The following is a 20,102-nucleotide window of genomic DNA, read 5'->3' on the forward strand; positions in this document are numbered from 1 at the left end:
TCGAATCCCTACTTATTCACAATAAGAAACACACTTCGCATGAAATATATAAACATACATTTTATGAAATTTGTAACATGTTACCAGATTATGACTTTTTATGCACGGACGGATCCAAGAACCAAGACTGTAATTCATATAGCGTGTCCACTAGGAACTCTACCTTATTAACATCTTTACTACCTACACGCAGAGAAGGAATATGATCACATCAAACATGTTTCAAGAGCAAAATGTTATTTTTGTATGGTGACCATGTAACATGTTTGTCACTAAAATGTTATTTTCTCGTCAAATATAACCTGCTTGCCGAAATCAGATACATGATTTCCGAGAAAATAACATGGTTGCGAAAACCATGTTACATGGTCACCACCCAAAAATAACATTTTGCTCTTAAAACATGTTTGAGGTGATCATATTCCTTCTCTGGGTGTAGTTACAGCTCCATATTTTCTACTGAAATTATAGCAATTTCGAAGGCGGTTGTGTATTGTAAGCGCCCCAAAGCAAACATGTTATTTGTACTGATTCTTTAGCAGCTGTGGACGCAATCATCAATATATATCAGAGCTGATTTAATTGGCAATTATCCTAATGTAAAGTTACTATGGATATCAGGACATGTAGGTATTGCAGGCAACGAATTCGCGGATGGTATAGCCAAGGACTCATTGTATTACCCGCTAGAACTTACTTCAAATTATAACTGCAGGGATATTGATAGACATCTAGTAAAGCATTTACAATTTAGACATTTAGATGACTTTGAGAAAACATCTGCCTAGAACCAGAGCGGAAATTCAGCTAGGAACTCAGTTAGGCAGCTGTAACAGCTAAGAAATGTGTTGAGATATGATTTATGCGGTGTTATACGACTGAGACTAGGGCACGCTAAGATAACACACCAGCGATCTTTAGATAGGACAATGTCCTCAGACTGTCCATTTTGTAATTTTTCTGAGAATAACGTAGAACATGTACTTGACCTTTGTCCCCATTTTGAGGCAATCAGAACTGATTTATTTGGAAATACTGAACCATCCATTCTACTTAGTTATAACTTTGCATGAAGAGGAACTGATGACATATCTTAAAAGGACTAATTTAATTAACTCTTTATAAATAGTTGTTAAGATTAATCTCATGTATTTTATAGCGCTAAGGCCTTTGCTGCCATAGCATTTCCTTTAGCTTTTAATTTTTAATTATAAGTTAAATTTCTGTAAATAAATAAATAAATATTTGAATTTCGAGTGAGTGGGAATTTCAAGTTTCCATTACAACTGTCAACCTTTTCAACTCGGTGTGAACGGTGAAATGTTTTAGAAAAACGAATGAGGAAAACGAGTCAGTGGGAACATTGCATTAGTGATCATTCATAAGAGTTTCGCACGTGGTTTTGTGTGAACATAAAAGAAAGTTTGTCTAAATTAGACTGTATGTTTTTATTTGCAGTTTCCTGTATGTGTCATTCTACATATTTGATGAGGAAGGGACACACATTGGGGTATTTTATACCGATTTGTGTGATTAATTCAAAAATTCAAATCGAAGATACCCATTCATGATGGGTACCGTTCAAAAGAGAACAAAATTCTGCATCACTATGTGAAAAAATAATTGGAAAAAAGCCAATGGTATTTGTGCACTGCGATTGCAAATTTGACGTTTTCTTTACTTTGGTGCGCGCATTGTAAAAAACACAAGTGTATTGATATTTAAAAGTGATTTTTCTTAAAAAATTAAACAAGTATAATTTTTTTTAACAATGGAACTTTCAACCTCAGGTATTTTTTTAAGTTTTAATGGAATATATTAGTACAATAAGTGTCTGTTCGTATTTTTAATAATTTTTTCCGTACAGGCGTATAAAATGTGTGTTTTTAGGTATCTATGTAGGCATATAGTTGTGAATACCACTGAATTCAGTGGAAATGCATTTTTTTCTTGAAACAGCAAATTTTTTTCTTGAAACAGCAAGTGATATGTTAACAAAAAAAAATTTTGCCTATACTTGCCCCTGTTAAAAAAAAATAAATTTTTTTTATGCCCATGCAACTGAAAAAATGCAAGTAAAAACAGAAATAATATTTGAACGTCAAGTTAGTGTTACTGTTGTTGTAATTGAAATCGAAATAGAGAATTTTCGACAATTTGCTTTAAGTACTGGCAGATTGTTTGTTAAAAAATATCATTGGTATTGTATACCTCCAACGCTGCATAAATATTTTATACATGGACCGCAAATAGTGTCTAATGCATTGTTGCCAATAGGTCAATTGTCCGAAGAGGCTCAGGAGGCCCGAAACAAATACTTCAAACGTTTCAGGGAGGATTTTGCGCGAAAATGTAGTAGGCAGAAGGCTAACGAGGACATTTTTAATAGATTTTTAATCACTTCAGATCCTTTAATATGTTCTCTAAGAAAGCTTCCAAAGAAAAAATTTCAAAATTTGCCTATTGCAGCTGTGGAGCTCCTCAAACCCCCCAAAAGAGGATAATGTTGAAAATTATGATATGGAAGATAATGATGATTTTGAAAACAAAGAAGAAGAAGATGATGATGATTATGTTTTTGCTAATGACTCAATGTCAGATGACTAATAATATAAAAAACTAAAAAGAAAAATTAACAACCGTTTCTTATTTTTGTATTGGATATGTATTTCATTTATTTTAACTCTTTCACTACCGAAATAAACCTAATGTTAAAAACTTTAATTTTTCTTCTGTTTTTACTTGTGCTAACAGCATGTAGAACAAAAATTGCCATTTTGAAAATCTACTTCAAATACTTCAAGAGCTATATGAGCTTGTTTTTAAAATTTAATTCTTGAATTGTGACCAAGCGGCCTTACAAAAATAAGCGCTATTTGGCCTATAATGTGAGCAAAAGTAAAAAAAGAACCCGAAAAAGTGTCAGCTATAGTTTTCGTATGAATGTCCATTTACTAGAAACATACAGTAGAAAAATTGTCTCTAATTTTCGTATTTTTCGTTTATTTCTAAAAAAGTTTACAAAAATGTATTTTGGACCTCACCAATATGGAAAATATTTATAGGTTATTTAGATTAAAGCCTCTACTTTAAAATAACATCGAGAAATAAATCAAAACTAAGTGGAAAAATAGAATTTGGTGTCTTTTTCGAATGTCCTTCAAAGTGGACATCGGTAGTGAAAGGGTTAAGGAAAAAAAAATAAAGTTACATTAAAGTAAATGATTTTATGACGTTTCTTGTATCTAATAACTGTTTCCTAACTAAAAAAATATATATTGCGTTATTGAGAAGCTTGGCTGATTTAATCACACTTTTTGGTGTCAATTACCCCAGTGTGGGACACAAACTTTGAAAAAAACTTTATTGTTGAAAGCGGCCTGCAATCTTATGCAGCATAGAAGATTTTCGTAATCTGCTCAACAGCATGTTCGATGTTATGTAAATTGCTCACATTAGTACTAGCACTTGGTCCATTCAGCTTCCCTCATATTAGGCGGAAAACTGATCTTTGATGTATGTACAATAGTGCATCCTTGTACAAGGCACCAATGACTTTAGTAAACGAGATGTAGAACGTAGCACAGTGGTTCCAAATCGCTTTTTTTTTGGAAATAATTCTGCAACTTTTGAACGGATAAAGATATCAACATAATTTTCTGTGCGTGAAAGCTGAGGTGTTTTTCTCTAAGTTTGGAAATTTGTGGGTCCCTAGTGGGTCCACGGGCTGACCTGTAGGCGTTGAAAGTTGGTCACCTCGGGGGGTATGAAATTTTGTTTTAGCTGTCAACTCCGCAATTTTGAACCGAGTTCGATGATTTTTTCTTTGCTGGGTAGAACTTGTTAATCTCTACAAAAAAGTGCGTGTGCAATTATCTTTTACCGTTCGCAAGATATGGGCCCAACAATTTATTTTTTTTTTTGCAAAATTTTGACAAAGTGGGGTCAGTATTTTGAACTTAGAAGTTCCGTTTTTGAGTGGATTCGTAATTTTTCTTCATAACTGCTGTAAAGAAATAAAACTTTACGCGTTGAGTGGTTGTAAGTCACTAATTTATTCTAAAAAAAATATTATCCTTATATACTAAATCTTAAACTAGCTACAATCTAAATATTCTTAAAAAGTAAAGGTAAGCAACTACTTATACAACACTTGTATTTGTAACCCCTTAGGTAAGATTCCATGGCCACGCATGTGTAGCACATTAGTGCGTTATCAGCCACCACTGCATATGTAAAGTGTTTTCATTTTTATTTTAATTGCCTGCCATAAACCTTATCTATCATAAACACACATATTGCAGATAATGCATGTCTAGAAATCTAAACAACTGCATTCCCTACAAATTTCTACGAATTCTAGAAGAAAAAACTTTTTACCCATGTGCTTTAGATTAAAATTTGTAAAGTCCACAAATAGAATTTCAAAAAATATCGAATTTTGACCATTTTTTGGAAAAAGGCACATACATTCTTTCTGTCGGTGGAAATCGGTTTAGATTTATGTTAGATAGCTCTCATATATATCTATTGCCCGATATTCACTTACATGACCACCGGAAACTAAATTTTCACTCCGAGACCACAGTTTTACTCCGATATACTTGAAATTTTGCACAGGTAGCATAATTTGAAATCGGTTCAGATTTAGATATAGCCCCTATATATATCATACGCCCGATATGCACTTATATGACTCCAGAAGCCACATTTTTTCTCTGATTTGCTTCAAATTTTGCACAAGAAGTATATTAGATAGTATCGTCAAGTGTGCCGAATTTGCAGATATGCATTATTTTACCCGAGTTAGTGACGTTTAGTGAAAGTTTTTGGCGCATGTGGCTAAGCAGGAGTCTAAATATAATACATAGTTGGAAAGGTATTTGAGAGAGCTTTATTTCTATGCAATTGAAGAGAACAAAAAAAACGAAACTTTCAAGTTTTTGGGGCACGGAGCATTTTTTTCAAAAATTCCGATTTTTTGGGAATTAACAATATGAATTGAAACCTACTACTTTTAAACTAATCGTGATATCAAAATGATTTTTATTGATTTTTTTCAGGGAGATTTGTTTTAAGAAATATTGCTGAATATATCATTCCCTAAATTGGTATCAAAAGTCCCCAAATCTCCAAGTGGGGACATGTATTGAAAAACGTTATTTTTTTTTGTAATTTGCATATTTCTCAGCTGTTTACTGGTAGGATGTTGAAACATTTCACAGTTAGTTAGTGGACACATAAGGCTTTTTGGAAAACAGATCGGCTTAGCAATCGGTGCCTTGCCGAATGAGAATTTTTGAAAAAAAAATATTTTTGTAAAAATTTGGGAGGAGAATAACTCATATACTACTTGACCAAAATGGCCGATAAAAGCTGAAAACATATCCTTATTTGGTGGTCTATAAGAAACAAGTAAAAAAAGATTGGGAGAAACCTACAAAAAAATGTTACGACAGAAAGAATGTATGTGCCTTTTTCCAAAAAAAAAAAAATGATCAAAATTCGATATTTTTTGAAATTCTAATTTGTGGACTTAACAACTTTTAATCTAAAGCACATGGGTACACGGGTTTTTCTTCTAGAATTTTGTAGGGAATGCAGTTAAGAAGAAAAATTACGAATTCACTTAAAAACGGAACTTGTATGTTCAAAATACTGACCCCACTTTATCAAAATTTTGCAAAAAAATAAATTGTGGGGCCCATATCTTGCGAACGGTAAAAGACATTTGCACACGCATTTCTTGTAGAGATTTACAAGTTCTACCAAGCAAAGAAAAAATAACCGAAATCGGTTCCAAATTGCGAAGTTGAGAGCTAAAACAAAATTTCATACCCCCGAGGTGACCAATTTCAACGCCTACAGGTCAGCTCGTGGACCCACTAGGGACAAATTCCCAAACTTGCAGGAATACACCACAGCTTTCACACACAGAAAAAATTATATTTATATCTTTATCCGTTCAAAAGTTGCAGAATTATTTCCAAAAAGCGATTTGGAACCACTGTGCGTCGTTTCATAAAAACACGTTCGCTGCACTGAAAAAAAATATAGTCCCAGGCCAAAGATTTCATGTCCAAATACGAATGCGAATTTTGCTTTGCAAAGAAGACGCATTTCCAATGAAGTCGTTTTTTCCCTTATAATTAAGTGATAATTTAAAAATGGGTATCTTTACACGAAGGAAAATTTTGATTGACCAAGGTCAACTTTACTTTAATAATTCTGAAAAATTCTTCAACATTAATGAAATCGCCATTAAATTTTTTGACTTCTTATATCTTGACTACAAAAGCGTTCAAAACTACGATATATTTTGTATATAGTTTATAATCCTTCGCACATATAGTCCAAAAATCATTCCGCAAAATTCCACACATATAGTTTGCAAATAATTCATTTCACTTATAGGCCGATTTTGCATACACAAGGTGTCTCGTAAATTTAAGCATATTTTTATTATAATTTATTACGGCATTTTCCCGAATTTTAGTTCATTTTTCGTATCTTCAATGCAAATTAACTACTCGGAAGAAAATTTTACAAAATTTAAGTAGCAATCGTTTAGTTTATGGCCTGCAAAATACGATGGAAATTTCCTTAAAATTTTTCTTAACTGGAAGTTAAAAATTCTTTTGTCATATATAAAACTGCTTGTGAAATGTAAAGTACTTTTATTTAGAAAGTACTTTATATTACTTACGATTACTATAAGATATTTTTTATGAGAAAATATTTTTTTACGAAAGATTAACTTAAGATCAGATAGCAATTTCTTTCTTTCTCGGCAATGTGGAATGTGATTAATGTAAAGATGATGTTCTTCAATTTTGTTTGAGAGTTAGAGCATGCATTGAGGGCAATGTAATAATGAGAAATGATAGCGAGTTCTGGGTATGTTGTGTGAGCGTGGGGTTGTTTTTGTTCCACACTGTGGAACAGGGTATTATAAGTTAGTGTATATGTTTGCAACACCCAGAAAGAGACGAGATAGACACATGGTGTCTTTGGCAATAATGCTCAGGGTGGGTCCCTGAGTCGGTGTAGCCATGTCCGTCTGTCCGTCGGTCTGTCCGTCCGTCTGTCTGTGAACACAAAATCTAGGTCACAGTTTAAGTCCAATCGTCTTCAAATTTGGCACAAGTTCTTGTTTATATGGCCCCAGAAGCCAGAGTTTTAACCCAATTTGGTTGAAATTTTGCACTAGGAGTACAATTAGTAGTGCAGTTAAGTGTGCTAAATTTGATTGAAATCGGTTCAGATTTAAATATAGCTCCCATATATATCTTTCGCCCGATTTTCCGTCATATGACCACAGAGTTCAAGGTTGTAGTCCGATTTACGTGAAATTTTGCACAGGGAGTAGAATTAAAATTCTAAGTATGCATGTCAAATTTGGTGGAAATCGGTTCAGATTTCTATATAAAAGGTGGTTAAAATTTCAAGGGCCTATGTTGATTTTGAATAAATCACAAACTATTTAGGAAATTATTGTAATTTTATTTTATTATGATATATTGGTATTACTCAATTATGTATGGAACAAAATATCGGCCAAATGGGCTCCGCGACCTCGGTGGCAAACCTTCATCCGATGATCCAAACTTTCGATGACGCTGAGGCATAATGGAGGCTCTATGCCGTTAATGTGCCGAATTATCTCATTCTTTAGCTCTTGAATTGTTGCTGGCTTATCGACGTACACCTTTTCTTTCAAATAACCCCAAAGAAAAAAGTCCAACGGTGTCAAATCACAAGATCTTGGCGGCCAATTGACATCGCCATTACGTGAGATAACACGGCCATTGAATTTGTTGCGCAAAAGAGCCATTGTTTCGTAGCCATTGTTGTTGTAGCGACACCAAGCAAATATAGCCCCATTTAAACTTAAACCGCACGCTAGATATGCTAGTGTTCTCAAGGCGTCAGATAGCACTCCTGATATCTGCTATAACGGGTCGCTGCCTGATAGGCGAATTTGCAAAAACTATAGGTGCGAAGTATAATGACTATTGTATGAGCTGTCATGATGTGGAGGAAAAGGAATCAATTAAACACCTCTTGTGTGAGTGTCCTGCTTTTTGTGTAAGGCGTAAGCGAATTTTAGGAGCATATAGCTTTAGATTACTGGCTGACCTGGAAAACGTTAACTTAAGCAGTTTGTTAATGTTTTTGGAGCAATCTGGTTGGTTCCACAAAAGTAAATAATAGAGAAGGTTCAGTGGTTAAGACTAGAAGTGCCCATATGTAATAGGTACTTTTAGTTAAATTAGTCAATATGTTAATATCGATATTGGTATTAATCCAACCGGATTGTATTCCAATATCAAGTCTATTGCTATTAAAAACACATCACTAATCTAATGGATTTCATCTATAGGGCTGTTTTCTTTTAGCACTGGATACCCTAAGCCGTGAAGGACAAAAAGAAAGCAGAGTACTCGTTTATCCCGGACATCCCCAAAAATATGCAACACTGTCATCAGCTGTTTAAAAACAAAGAAAAGAAGTGAAATCCTTGCATTTTTAATTTAGGAAATGCTCCAATTACTAATAAATATTTACTGCTGCGATTATTTATGACACTATATCACTTTGAATTTCATGTTTTTCGATAAAATAGTTAAAATAAATTGCTATTGTGAATCGAAGAAGCGTCATTTTATCAAAATACAATCTGGCAACATCGCACATTGGGGCAGATGACCGAAATTGCACGCATAAAATCAATTTTTGAACTTGTGAAAATTAAACATTTGGTGCTACGAAAAACTTGACAACATATTACCAAACAAAAAATTAAAAATGGTAAAACAATATGGCAACACGTTTGGCCGTTTCAGGCCGACGAAATGGCAACTCTTTGATTTTTTCTTCAATTCATAGTTTAGCAAGGTGCTTTAGAGATTTTGCTGGTAAAAAAGCGTTTAAAGTAATAAACTTAATTTGAAATGTAAAAATCAAGGTATGTACTTCTAGTAAAAATTAACAACGATTGTAAATATTGTTTGGTTATTTAAGAAACATGTGTAACAAAAAGCATATTTTTTACTTGCTTAATTTAATGTATGTCCCATATTGTCTGAAGTAGAACTTACTAACTTGAAACGTATTATAGAGTTCTATATTGCGTTAAAAAGGTTGAGTTGTCTTTCTGGCATACATAAATTTGTCTGCTTATAAGTGCTAATGAAGGTACCCCATTGTAATTATGGTGTTACAATCGAAACGCAAAAATTATTAAACATTGGATAGAAAAGAACGCCCAGTGCTGTAATAATAATGAAAAACATTAAAGAGAGATTAGAAGTCTAATTGTGCAGGGAAATAGAATAAAGAACACTGAAAAAAATATTGTCGTGAGGTCAAAGATTTCATGTCTTTAAAATACGAATGCAAATTTTGCTTAGCATAGAAGACGCATTTCTCTAATATAAAGTTTTTTTCCTTGTCCAAAAGTCGACAAACTTTTCAATGAAGTCGTATTGTCCTTATAATTAAGTGATTTCACTTAAAAATGGGTATCATAACATGGAAGAAAAAATGTTTGGGCTAAGGTCAACTTGACTTTAATAATTTAGAAAAATTCTTTAAATTTAATGAAATCGTCTTTAAGACAACAGCCTTTTACATCTTGGCTACAAACAAAAAATCGTTCAAATATAGGACATGTTTTTCAACACTTTATTTTAAAGACGTTTTTACTTGAAACATAGCATAATTTCTACTGGAAGTCGAGTCTTAATTTTGGAAATAAAGTTGTCGTTAACTCGTTTTTAAAGGACTTTGATAGCATATTAAGAAAAAAGCTGAAAAAGCGAAAAATTTAAATTTGCTGCCTAGAAGCAAGTACACAAAACCCAAATTTAAAAGAAAATTGTGTCTTAAAAGTATCCTTACTTGTATTCTCCGCTTCTTTGGCTCGGAATCAATTCCAAAATTTTTAAAGTAAAGACTAAATCTTTGGAACTGGGCATGCTTTTTTTTATCATTGCAGCATGTAGCAGTGAGAAATTTGGATAAATCTGCGATATCTACCATATCATAGGTATATAAAATAAAATGCCATCCTCGGTGTCTCAACTTATTCGCCGACACAGGTTCCGTTACAAAATTATATGCGATCCAGACCTGAACATCAGCGGGCCTGAAGATTACGAGGATATTGGTTAGTCATCTATTAAAATCATAGACATATATAACATCTCATCTTACTAACATTTCCTTGAGTGGGTACTTTAATTTTAATTATTCTCTATATCATTTTAACTCCTATTAACACAACATAAATACATATATTTTCTTGCTTATGGTGGGTATTAAGTTCGAGTTTAGCCGCTAAAATCGTAATTTTTTCACGATTACTTTTCTTTAATAATCCATTTTAAGGAATACAAACTTTGCTAAAATTTGCTTTGGGCTATTCCCCATCAAGTTATAATGAAATATGCAATAAATATGTATAATTGTATGCCTTTTTTTACTGATTTAGTTTTCACTTTAGTGGAAAAATTACGATTTTTGCCGCTAAACTCGAACTTAATACCCACCTTTAGACATTAAGTGTTCAAATGTTAATTATATTATTTAAATATTCTAAATATTCCATGATTTTAATATAATTTGGAAATATGTTTTTCCTATAAATACGGAATCTTTTAATTTACGAAAGGTAACAATGGCATAATAAGGCAAAACAGAAAGGAACTTATTGGCTAAATTACAATTCTATTTATGAGCTTAACACTCTGTATCATAGTGTAGACTGTAGGCAACATACCGTTCGAATGTCTCAAAATTAATAGAAATAACTTCTTTAGCTCAATCACGCCTGTATCCCGTGGTTTACATACTGAGTTAATAAACTTGTAAAAATAGAACAATTAGGTGGCACTACTTGCTGGAAATTGACATTTCTTTATTGACTATTGGTATTTACGAAAATGTGCCGGTTTGCTGCGACTTCAAAAAATAATAAAAAATTGTTGTGCTTGTGTTTTGTGTGTAATCTTGATAAATTGGAGAGGTAAGTGTTTGAGCTTTATTGTAGAATGTTCTTTTTGAACAATTTTTACGTTTTTTTTTTGTTTTTGGTGGCAAATGTTTGGCAACACACCCAATTTGTGGGAGTTTCTCTTGAAATAATAAAAATAAATGAAAATTAAAAAATACGTGTATTTTATTTTTTTGTTATCATCTCCAATACAAAAAATCATACAAATCGGAATTCATGAGTGATAGAGGGTTAAAACAATTTTATAAAAGAGCTATCGCATAATTTTCTTTTATGATGACCGATCCGAATCTCTTCCTCTTGAACAAAAACTCTCCCAAGACTGAGCATGGCCGAGAACCAGAAGATGTTCAAAGAGGTAGCAGACCGTCACAAAATTGGACGTGGCAGTGGGCGGATCGGTCCGAATTGTTGATCATACTTTATTATCATCCACAATGGTACATGTACAACATTTCAGAGCTCTAGGCGCTTCCTTTGGGTTGAAATACGCCCTTCATTTAAAAGTGGGCGTGGCAGTGGGCGGATCGGTCAAAAATTTTTATTATACTTTGTTCGCATCCTCAGTAGTAAATGTACAAAATTTCAGAGCTCTAGCTGCTTCCGTTGATTTAATGCGTCAAAAAACTGTCATTTGGCCCACTGTGCATCGGAGCGACTTGCACTGATGAGATGTTCTCGATAGAAAATCTGTGCTATGATATTCTGGATAGCCCATACAAATGTTGCATCCAGTGCTAAAAGAAAACAGCTCTTATTTAATTTCTCGAGCTAATTTTTCACGCATTTTTAAATAAAATAATAAAAGAAAGTTCAAGATGACGATAATTTTAATAATATTGGTAGATATGAATTCTGTAGGCCAATTTCTGCAGTTCTCTTATTTGGTTTAGTAATTGGAAAAATTGCATAAAAAAAATTATAAGAAAAGATCGCCCATTTTTCGAGATACCATTCGAATAGAATTATAATTAATCGGCTTTCTCAAGTGTGTGCCTAGTTAATAGAATTTCCCTTTAAGTTTACTGTCCCTTTTTAGATTAACAGATGTAAACATCTTATCAGTAGAATCCTAGGTATAAATATTTGTATGGGTTGTTAGTATAAGAATAGATAACATGTTGTGATAAGTAATGTTAAGTAGTCTAGCTCGATTTGGGAACATAGAATGTAAGATATTGAATGAAATAAATAAATCAGTGTTGTTCAAACATTCATGAAAGAAACTCCGTGGCTACTTAATCATTTTTGGTCCTTCGAAAAACTGAGTTTTCCAGTTGTGAAAAGAAAATTTAGTAGGTCCAGCAAAGCATTTGTCGTTGCTTAGACAACGACATAGTGAAAAAATTAAACAAAAAGTGGTCATAAGATTTAAAATAATAAACATGTTGGCCAAACTATTGACACGCCAAAAAGATTTGGGATTCCAAATTGTCGAGCTATGCAGAAGAAGCAAAAAAGAATTAATAAGAAGTAGCCAGAAGGAGGTAATTAAAAATAAGCTCAATGAGCTCTGGGGCGATTTTTCCCGCAATCATGCCAAACTGGAACCAATTATAAAACCTAATGAAGACTATGTGAAAAATAAGTATTATCAGCAAATAAACGATGTTGCAACGGTAATATTGGAGAATCTGGCTAAAGACGACAAATCTGCTTTAGAGGAAGCTGGAGCAAAAGACGCGGATAATGGAATCTTTGGAACCCCGTCGACAAATAAAGAGGTGATGCGGTTGGTAGACGATAATGGAACCCCGTCCACCAACGAAAAGGGGAGACGGTTGGTAGAAGATAATGGAGTCCTTGGAACCCCGTCGGCAAATCACAAGGTGAGGCAGTTGGTAGAAGATAATGGAGTCTTTGGAGCCCTGTCGGCCAATCAAGAGGGGCGGCAGTCGGTAGAGGAGAAAAGAAGCGTGTTGTATCAAATAAGGCATAGCATTAGAAAGTTTGGAAGAAGCCTCGAGGAGTTGCAGATTGCAAACGAGTTATATTGGTTGGAATGTTTAAAGCAATCCTGGGAAAGGCAAACTGCATCTATACATAACATGAAGATGCAGATTGTAATTAATTACCCAGAGTGCATGAATGTGGTTGAGGAGATTGATGAGGTAGATAGTCACTACCATGAAATATTAAAAAATCTGCTTCAAAAAATTGGAGAGATGAAAGACGGGGGTAGACGCATAAAAGTGAATATTCCTGTTTTTATGAACATGTGGAAGTGTGGACCACATTTCAGGATATATATACCAAGCTTGTACATGAGGATATAGGTTGTCCGCAGTGGAAAAAACATTTCCGTTTGAAAGCCCATGTTAAAGGAGAGGCATTTAAAATTATAAAGCACTTGTCCGTACAGACAAGAAATTATGAAGCAGCGTGGGACATCTTGAAGCAGCGATATGGAAACAAAAGAGTATTGTTCCAGTCACCAATGGAAAGGTTACTACATCAACCCAATGTAAGCAACCACTCTTCACGTCAAATAAAAACGTTATTGGACACAACAATTGAGTGTGTGCAGGCACTTAAAAATATGAATTGCGAAATTGAGAACACAGACCCCATAATCGCAAGAACAATAATTCGAAAATTGGATAAGGAAGGACTCCTGTTATATGAACAATATACACGGAAGTCCAAGAAAATCCAAAAACTTGAGGATGTTCTCGAGTTTTTAGAAGAAAGGTATCAGAATTTAGAGGCTGTCGCAACTAGTTCTGATTCTGTATGGACACCAAAGCAGTAGCAAACTCAGCAGAAAGTGAATGAAACAGTAAAGATAAACTGCAGCTATTGCCAAGAAGGAGGTCATCTGGTAGACAAGTACCACAAATATTTGCAGCTGGCAGTGCCTGACCGATTGGCATGGGTGAAAAAGTAAAAAGCGTGTTTTAGATGCTTGAAGCACAATTACAACAATAAATGTGGAAGTAATATGAAGTGCAATACATGCGGAGCGCATCATCATACAACATTACACCTTAATAAGATATCAACATACGTCATTAAGACTAAGCGTAGTGTTCTGTTAGCAACAGCACAAGCACGTATTAAAAATACTCAAGGGGAATGGGTAACTTTGAAGGCGCTCATCGATAAAGGATCCCAGACAACATTTATCACAGGGGAAACAGCTCAGATTTTGCAAGCACCACGATGCAAAACTAATATGGAGTTGCGTGGATTAGGTGATCAATTGGTGGGAGTGGCCAAAACGAAGGTGAACGTAAGAAATAATCCGAGATTTCCAAGCAAATACTGTGTCGACGTGGATGCACTGGTTCTACCAACATTAGCATCGGTGCGCTTCGATTCTGAATTCAATGACGATTATGTACAGTGGAGAAAGTATTTTTTGGCTGACCCTAATTACAACAGGAGTGAGCGAATTGACCTAGTTCTAGGTGGAGATATATACGTGGATATCATCGAAAACGGTGTTATAAAGAAAGATGATATGCTGGGTCAATATACGAAGTTAGGCTTGATGCTATCCGGGCCTTTAACGTCTTCCTCAACAAAAGCAATCCGTAAAAATGACTATGGAAATGGAGAGTTTTTGGGAGATTGAAGAAATCGAAGAGGATGCTGCATTGGATGAGAATGAAATATGCTTGAAAAATTTTTAAGATACGACGAAGGACGGTTTGTGGTTCAACTTCCCTTAAAAGATGATAAATTATTGGGTGAATCCTATAAAAAAATCAAAGGCGCGCTTCATGAGTTTAGAGAAAAATTTGGACAAAAATCAAGCTTTGAAAGAAGAGTATACAAAGATAATGGAGGAATACATTGCACTAGGACATATGAAGGAAGTACAAAAGAATGGATGTGGTAAATATTATCTACCTCATCAAGCCGTTATACTAGAATACAAGTTAAACACAAAAGTGCGGGTGGTATTTGACGTATCATGTAATACTACCAAGGGCAAGTCTTAATGACATCATGTATGTGGGATCACGATTACAGGAAGATATTTTTGATATTGGAGAGAAAATGTATCGACAAATAATGGTCGACAAGGAAAGTCAGACCCATCAGCATTTACTATGGAGGAAAGAGAAGAATGAACCCATCAAGGAATACGAGTTTACAACTGTTACGTTTGGAACTGCCAGCGCTCCATTTTTAGCAGTTAGAACATTAATGGAGATTGACAAGGAGCGTGAAAACGATATCGATAGGCAAAATAATAAGAGACGACTTTTATATGGATGATTTATTGACAGGGTCCGATCCTATACAAAGGTGTTGTGAGATAAAGTCGAGTATATCTCAACACATGTCGAAATATGGATTTCATTTAAGGAAGTCGTATTTCAATAGCGAGGAGATTGTGCCGATGAAGGACGCAGAAAAAGAAAATGAAACAATAGACCTGAAAGAGAAATCAAATGTAAAAACCTGGGGACTTCTATGGAAACCCAAGGAAGTTGAGTTGTTTTTTAAAATATCCGAGGCTGAATCAACAAAGTTTACAAAAAGAAAAACTTTATCATATTTGGCAAAAATATTCGATCCACTCGGCTTGCTACCACCAGTGGTGATTACAGCAAAATTATTTATACAATATATATGGCTATTACAAATGGATTGGGACGAGAAGTTGGACGACGCCTTAGAAAATAAGTGGTTGGAGACTGTGGGAAACATATATCCTACAAAATTTGAAGATTCCCAGGTGGCTAATTACTAAAGACGAAGAAAATCTACAACTCTTGGGATTTGCAGATGCATCTGAGAAGGCGTATGCTGTGGTTGTTTATGCCAAAACGTCAGGTGGAGTATCATTAGTTGCAGCGAAAAGCAAAGTTAATCCGATAAAGAACAGGAAACCCCTTCCAAATCTTGAACTCTGTGCAGCGCATCTTCTTGCTTGACTATTGAAAAAAGTAATCGAAATAGTGAAAAATGATAAGAAGGTGTTTGCTTGGAGTGACTCTACCATAACCTTGGCTTGGATAGAAAATAACAACAGCAAGGACAAATTTGTAAGGACCAGGGTTTCCGCCATAAGGAAATTGGTACCAGAAGTTCGATGGAATTATGTAAAATCACAGGATAATCCTGCCGACTTTGGAACAAAAGGGGTATCTCCTGATAAGATAATTGAAAGTTAAGGACGCGAGAAGAAATAACAAAAGCGGAAAAATTAATCATAAAAGGACATCAACATGCAGAGTGGCGAACAGAATTGAGACAGCTCAAGGTAAAGAAGCATAATTATCGAAACCACAAGTTAGCGACACTATACCCGTGCATAGGCGAAGATGGAGTAATGAGGGTAGGTGTCGGCTACATAACTCTGTGTTAACAATGGATCAAAAGCACCCTTTCATCATAAACAAATTGAAACTAGCAGATATGATTATTAGAGACGCTCATCAAAATACTTTACATGGAGGAAATCGGTCAACGGAAAACGTAGTAAGAGGAAAATTCTAGATAATTAATTCCAAAAACTCTGTAAAAAGGGTCATAAGGCAATGTGTCGTTTGTATTCGCTATAGACATCAGAATAGCCAACAGTTAATGGGAATTCTGCGAAATACCGAGTTACTGCGTCTGCTCCCTTTCAACATTGTGGAGTCGACTATGCTGGACCACTGCAAATAAAGTTCTCAAACGGGAGAGGTCAGAAGTGTTTTAAAGGATATGTGGCAGTGTTCATATGTATGGCAACAAAGGCAATCCACCTTCAAGCTGTCAGTGGCCTGGACACAGAAGCGTGCGTAGCAGCTTTGTACCGAGTGAGATGACACTTTATCCCGCCGGCTAGTCCTAACTTCGGAGGAATCTGGGAGGCGGCAGTAAAATCGATGAAGCATCATTTACGGAGAATAGTTGGAGACAATAAAATGACTTTCGAGGAGTTGAGTGCGTTACTTGCTCAGGTAGAGGCAGTTTTGAATTCGCGACCTTTGTATATATTGAATAGCTGTGACGAGGATTTAAATGTGCTGACTCCAGGGCATTTTCTAATTGGACGTCCAATATTAGATGAACCCCCAACAAGTTATGATGGTAGAATTGGATGCTTGGATCGATGGAAGCTGGTCCAGAAGATGAAGTCGTATTTTTGGAAGTGCTGGACAAATGATTATTTGACAACATTGCAGCAGAGATACAAATGGAAGAATCCAGAAAACAATTTACATAAACTCTCATCCAGCACGGTGGCCGTTAGGAAAGATTCTGGAGATTCATTCTGGAAGAGTTGGTTTGGTACGTACAGTCACAGTCAAAACCACTAGCGGTACATTAAAAAGACCGATTGTCAAGATATGTCCATTGGAATGTGAAAAAGACGACTCAACTTTCACCAACCGGTGATTCCCTTATATTGGTTCTGTAGTCGTAATTATTTATATATTATACAATAGGTGCAAAATCTGTATTTGTTTCCCCTGGGCAGCATGTTCGAAATACCGAACAGAATTATAATTTATCTGCTTTCCCAAGTGTGTGTCTAGTTAAAAGCATTTCCCTTTAATTTTACTGTCCCTTTTTAGATTAACAGATGTAAACATCTTATCAGTAGAATATATTTGTATATATTTAAGAGATAGTGGCTTAGAGTTTATAATTGTACTTATTCTTTTTTACCTAGTAACATATAGATCCCTCTTTTGGGTTGTTAATATAAGAATAGATAACATGTTGCGATAAGTAATGTTAAGTAGTCTAGCTCGATTTGGGAACATAGAATGTAAGATATTCAATGAAATAAATAAATCAGTGTTGTTCGAACATTCATAAACTCCGTGGCTACTTAATCACCCATTTTATACATATTGACATATAATGATACCAAATAGCATAAAACAGTGAAAATTTAATAAGCATTCTCCAAAACAAGCAGTTTACACCTTTATCAAAGAGTTAAAGAAGGGTACATCCTACAATAAATTTTTGCAACTTACCAAAGACTTATTAAAGGTTTGGTAAGGTATTAATCGTTCATGAATGCTATTTTTCACGAAATAGTCTATCAGTCGTTTATAAATGTCGATTAAATTTTTATGAATACTGTTGTTACTGTTTAACTTTGATGTAACCTCACTCCAATCAAAGACATTTTGTTCACTTCAATGCGCGTACACAGAAAAAAATTTCCCGAAAATTTTTCCAATTAAAATTTTAATTGAGTTTTAAAAAATATTCAATTAACAATATAATTGATTCAACAAATTTTTAATTTAAACAAAAATCAATCACAACAATTAATAGTATCAATTAATTTTTTAATTGGATCAGAAAAAATTTTTTTGCGTGTAGTCTAAATGGTATAAAATTTGATCATGTCAGGCATACGTTTGGGAATTCAAAGGTTGATGTCATCTGTGTGACAGAAACTTGGTTTAAGGATGATGTTTTTGAATATTTTTACAACATATCAGGTTACAAACTGCCATAATAGATCGACACGTAGAGGTGGCGGAGTTGCTGTATATTGCAGGTCTAGCATTAAGTGTAGACTCGTTAGTACGTCGACAGACTCAGATATAGAATTCGTGAATGTTGAATTAAGCTATATGTCTTTGAAGGTTTTAGTTTTATGTGTTCAATCCCAACAGAAATTATGATTGTACACTAGGTAGGGTCACGGCCTAAGGCAAAAAAAAAAGTTGATGCAGTCACCCCCCAGTTTTGTAGCATATTTGAAGACAATTTCAGAACACGAAAACTTTTTTTTTTCCGTGCACCCTACGACCCCCCGAAATACAATTTACTGTGCTGTGTCGTCATTTGAAGTCCGATCGAAAAGAAACGCATATCGTTGTTCATGGTTGATCAGGGGCTATATTTCGTGCATTGGTCATTTTTGACTCCGACGTCAAATTTGATTTTTAATTTTTTTATTTCGCTTCGTATACCCCTATGATGCCCATTTCTTATAACCATTATAAAGATCTTATCAAAATATGAAACTTTTCCTTTGGAAGTATTTAATTATATTCATAAACAAAAAAGTTACAGAGATTTTAAAAAGTCAATAGGTCACCCTACACCATCAAATAGCTTTTGCTGTGTTGTCATGATATCCGATCGAAACCACATGCACATCGTTATTCACATCTACGAAATTAATTTGAAAGGTATTTAATACACACAAACTGTTTATCTGTAAATTTCTAACCGTATCATTATACATACTCGTTGTGTGCACTACGACATTTTCTGCGTTATGCAAAGTTCTTGTGTTTTTGCTTGAACAACTTGAGAGCCTACTGTTTTAAAATCTAACAATCAATCTAACAATAAAAGTAAGTGGTAACGGAATTGTGGAAAATTACGAAGATCGTTATGCTGCTTACACATTGGTTAAATTTCTGCCTTTCAACATCTGACTACGCCGTATTTTTTTTTTGCGTTTTCTTGTCATCTTCACAATGGTGAGCAATGTTGTCACATGAGTAAATACTTTAAACAAGAAAATATTAGATTAGATTTGTATTTGATTTGAGTACATTTCATGTTTATTAATTGTACAATTTTATTATGCGGCTAACAACTTTTTAGAATTAATTTATAACAAATCCGGTCTAGAATCAAGTTTACTATGTTGTTGGCGACTTTTAATTTTGGATATTATATAACCCAATCGTTTATCGTCTGTAACATGACTAGTAGATTCATTTTTAACACTTGCGGTGCCTGCTTTCTTTAAATATAAAAGGAATTCAATAACTTGATGATTTGTTGGTAATTTAGTTTTGTCGATAACCCGAGCTTCGAATTTCATTTTGTTTTCACTTTTTTCAAATACTATCAACAGCCTTCTCTCACAAAAATATGGACAGACTTAAGAAATCATGTAGCGAAAGTGTTTGTTAGATTTTTTGCTAGAACAATTTGAGAGCCTACTGTTCTCAAATTGTTCTAGCAAAAACACATGCACTTTGCATAACGCAGAAAATGCCGTAGTGCACACAACGAGTATGTATACAATGATACGGTTAGAAATTTACAGATAAACAGTTTGTGTGTATTAAATACCTTTCAAATTAATTTCGTAGATGTGAATAACGATGTGCATGTGGTTTCGATCGGATATCATGACAACACAGCAAAA

The 20,102-nt window shown here is 34.4% G+C and overlaps 1 protein-coding gene across 6 annotated transcripts in view; it reads right to left on the reverse strand.

Moving 5' to 3' along the window:
* 5PtaseI (inositol polyphosphate-5-phosphatase A) overlaps positions 1–20,102 on the reverse strand; it is a 307,223-nt gene that overhangs the window by 93,887 nt on the left and 193,234 nt on the right. The window contains exon 8 of one of the 6 annotated variants that reach the window (XM_075291074.1): positions 9,206–9,274. The exons of the other annotated variants lie outside the window; for them this stretch is intronic. Coding sequence (XP_075147189.1) covers positions 9,221–9,274 — 54 coding nt within the window. The 3' untranslated portion in view covers positions 9,206–9,220. Of the gene's footprint in view, positions 1–9,205; positions 9,275–20,102 lie in introns of those variants that run through there. 6 annotated transcript variants of the gene reach the window in all.

This window comes from Haematobia irritans, chromosome 1 (genome assembly GCF_050003625.1).
Source record: "Haematobia irritans isolate KBUSLIRL chromosome 1, ASM5000362v1, whole genome shotgun sequence".
Taxonomy (NCBI): domain Eukaryota; kingdom Metazoa; phylum Arthropoda; class Insecta; order Diptera; family Muscidae; genus Haematobia; species Haematobia irritans.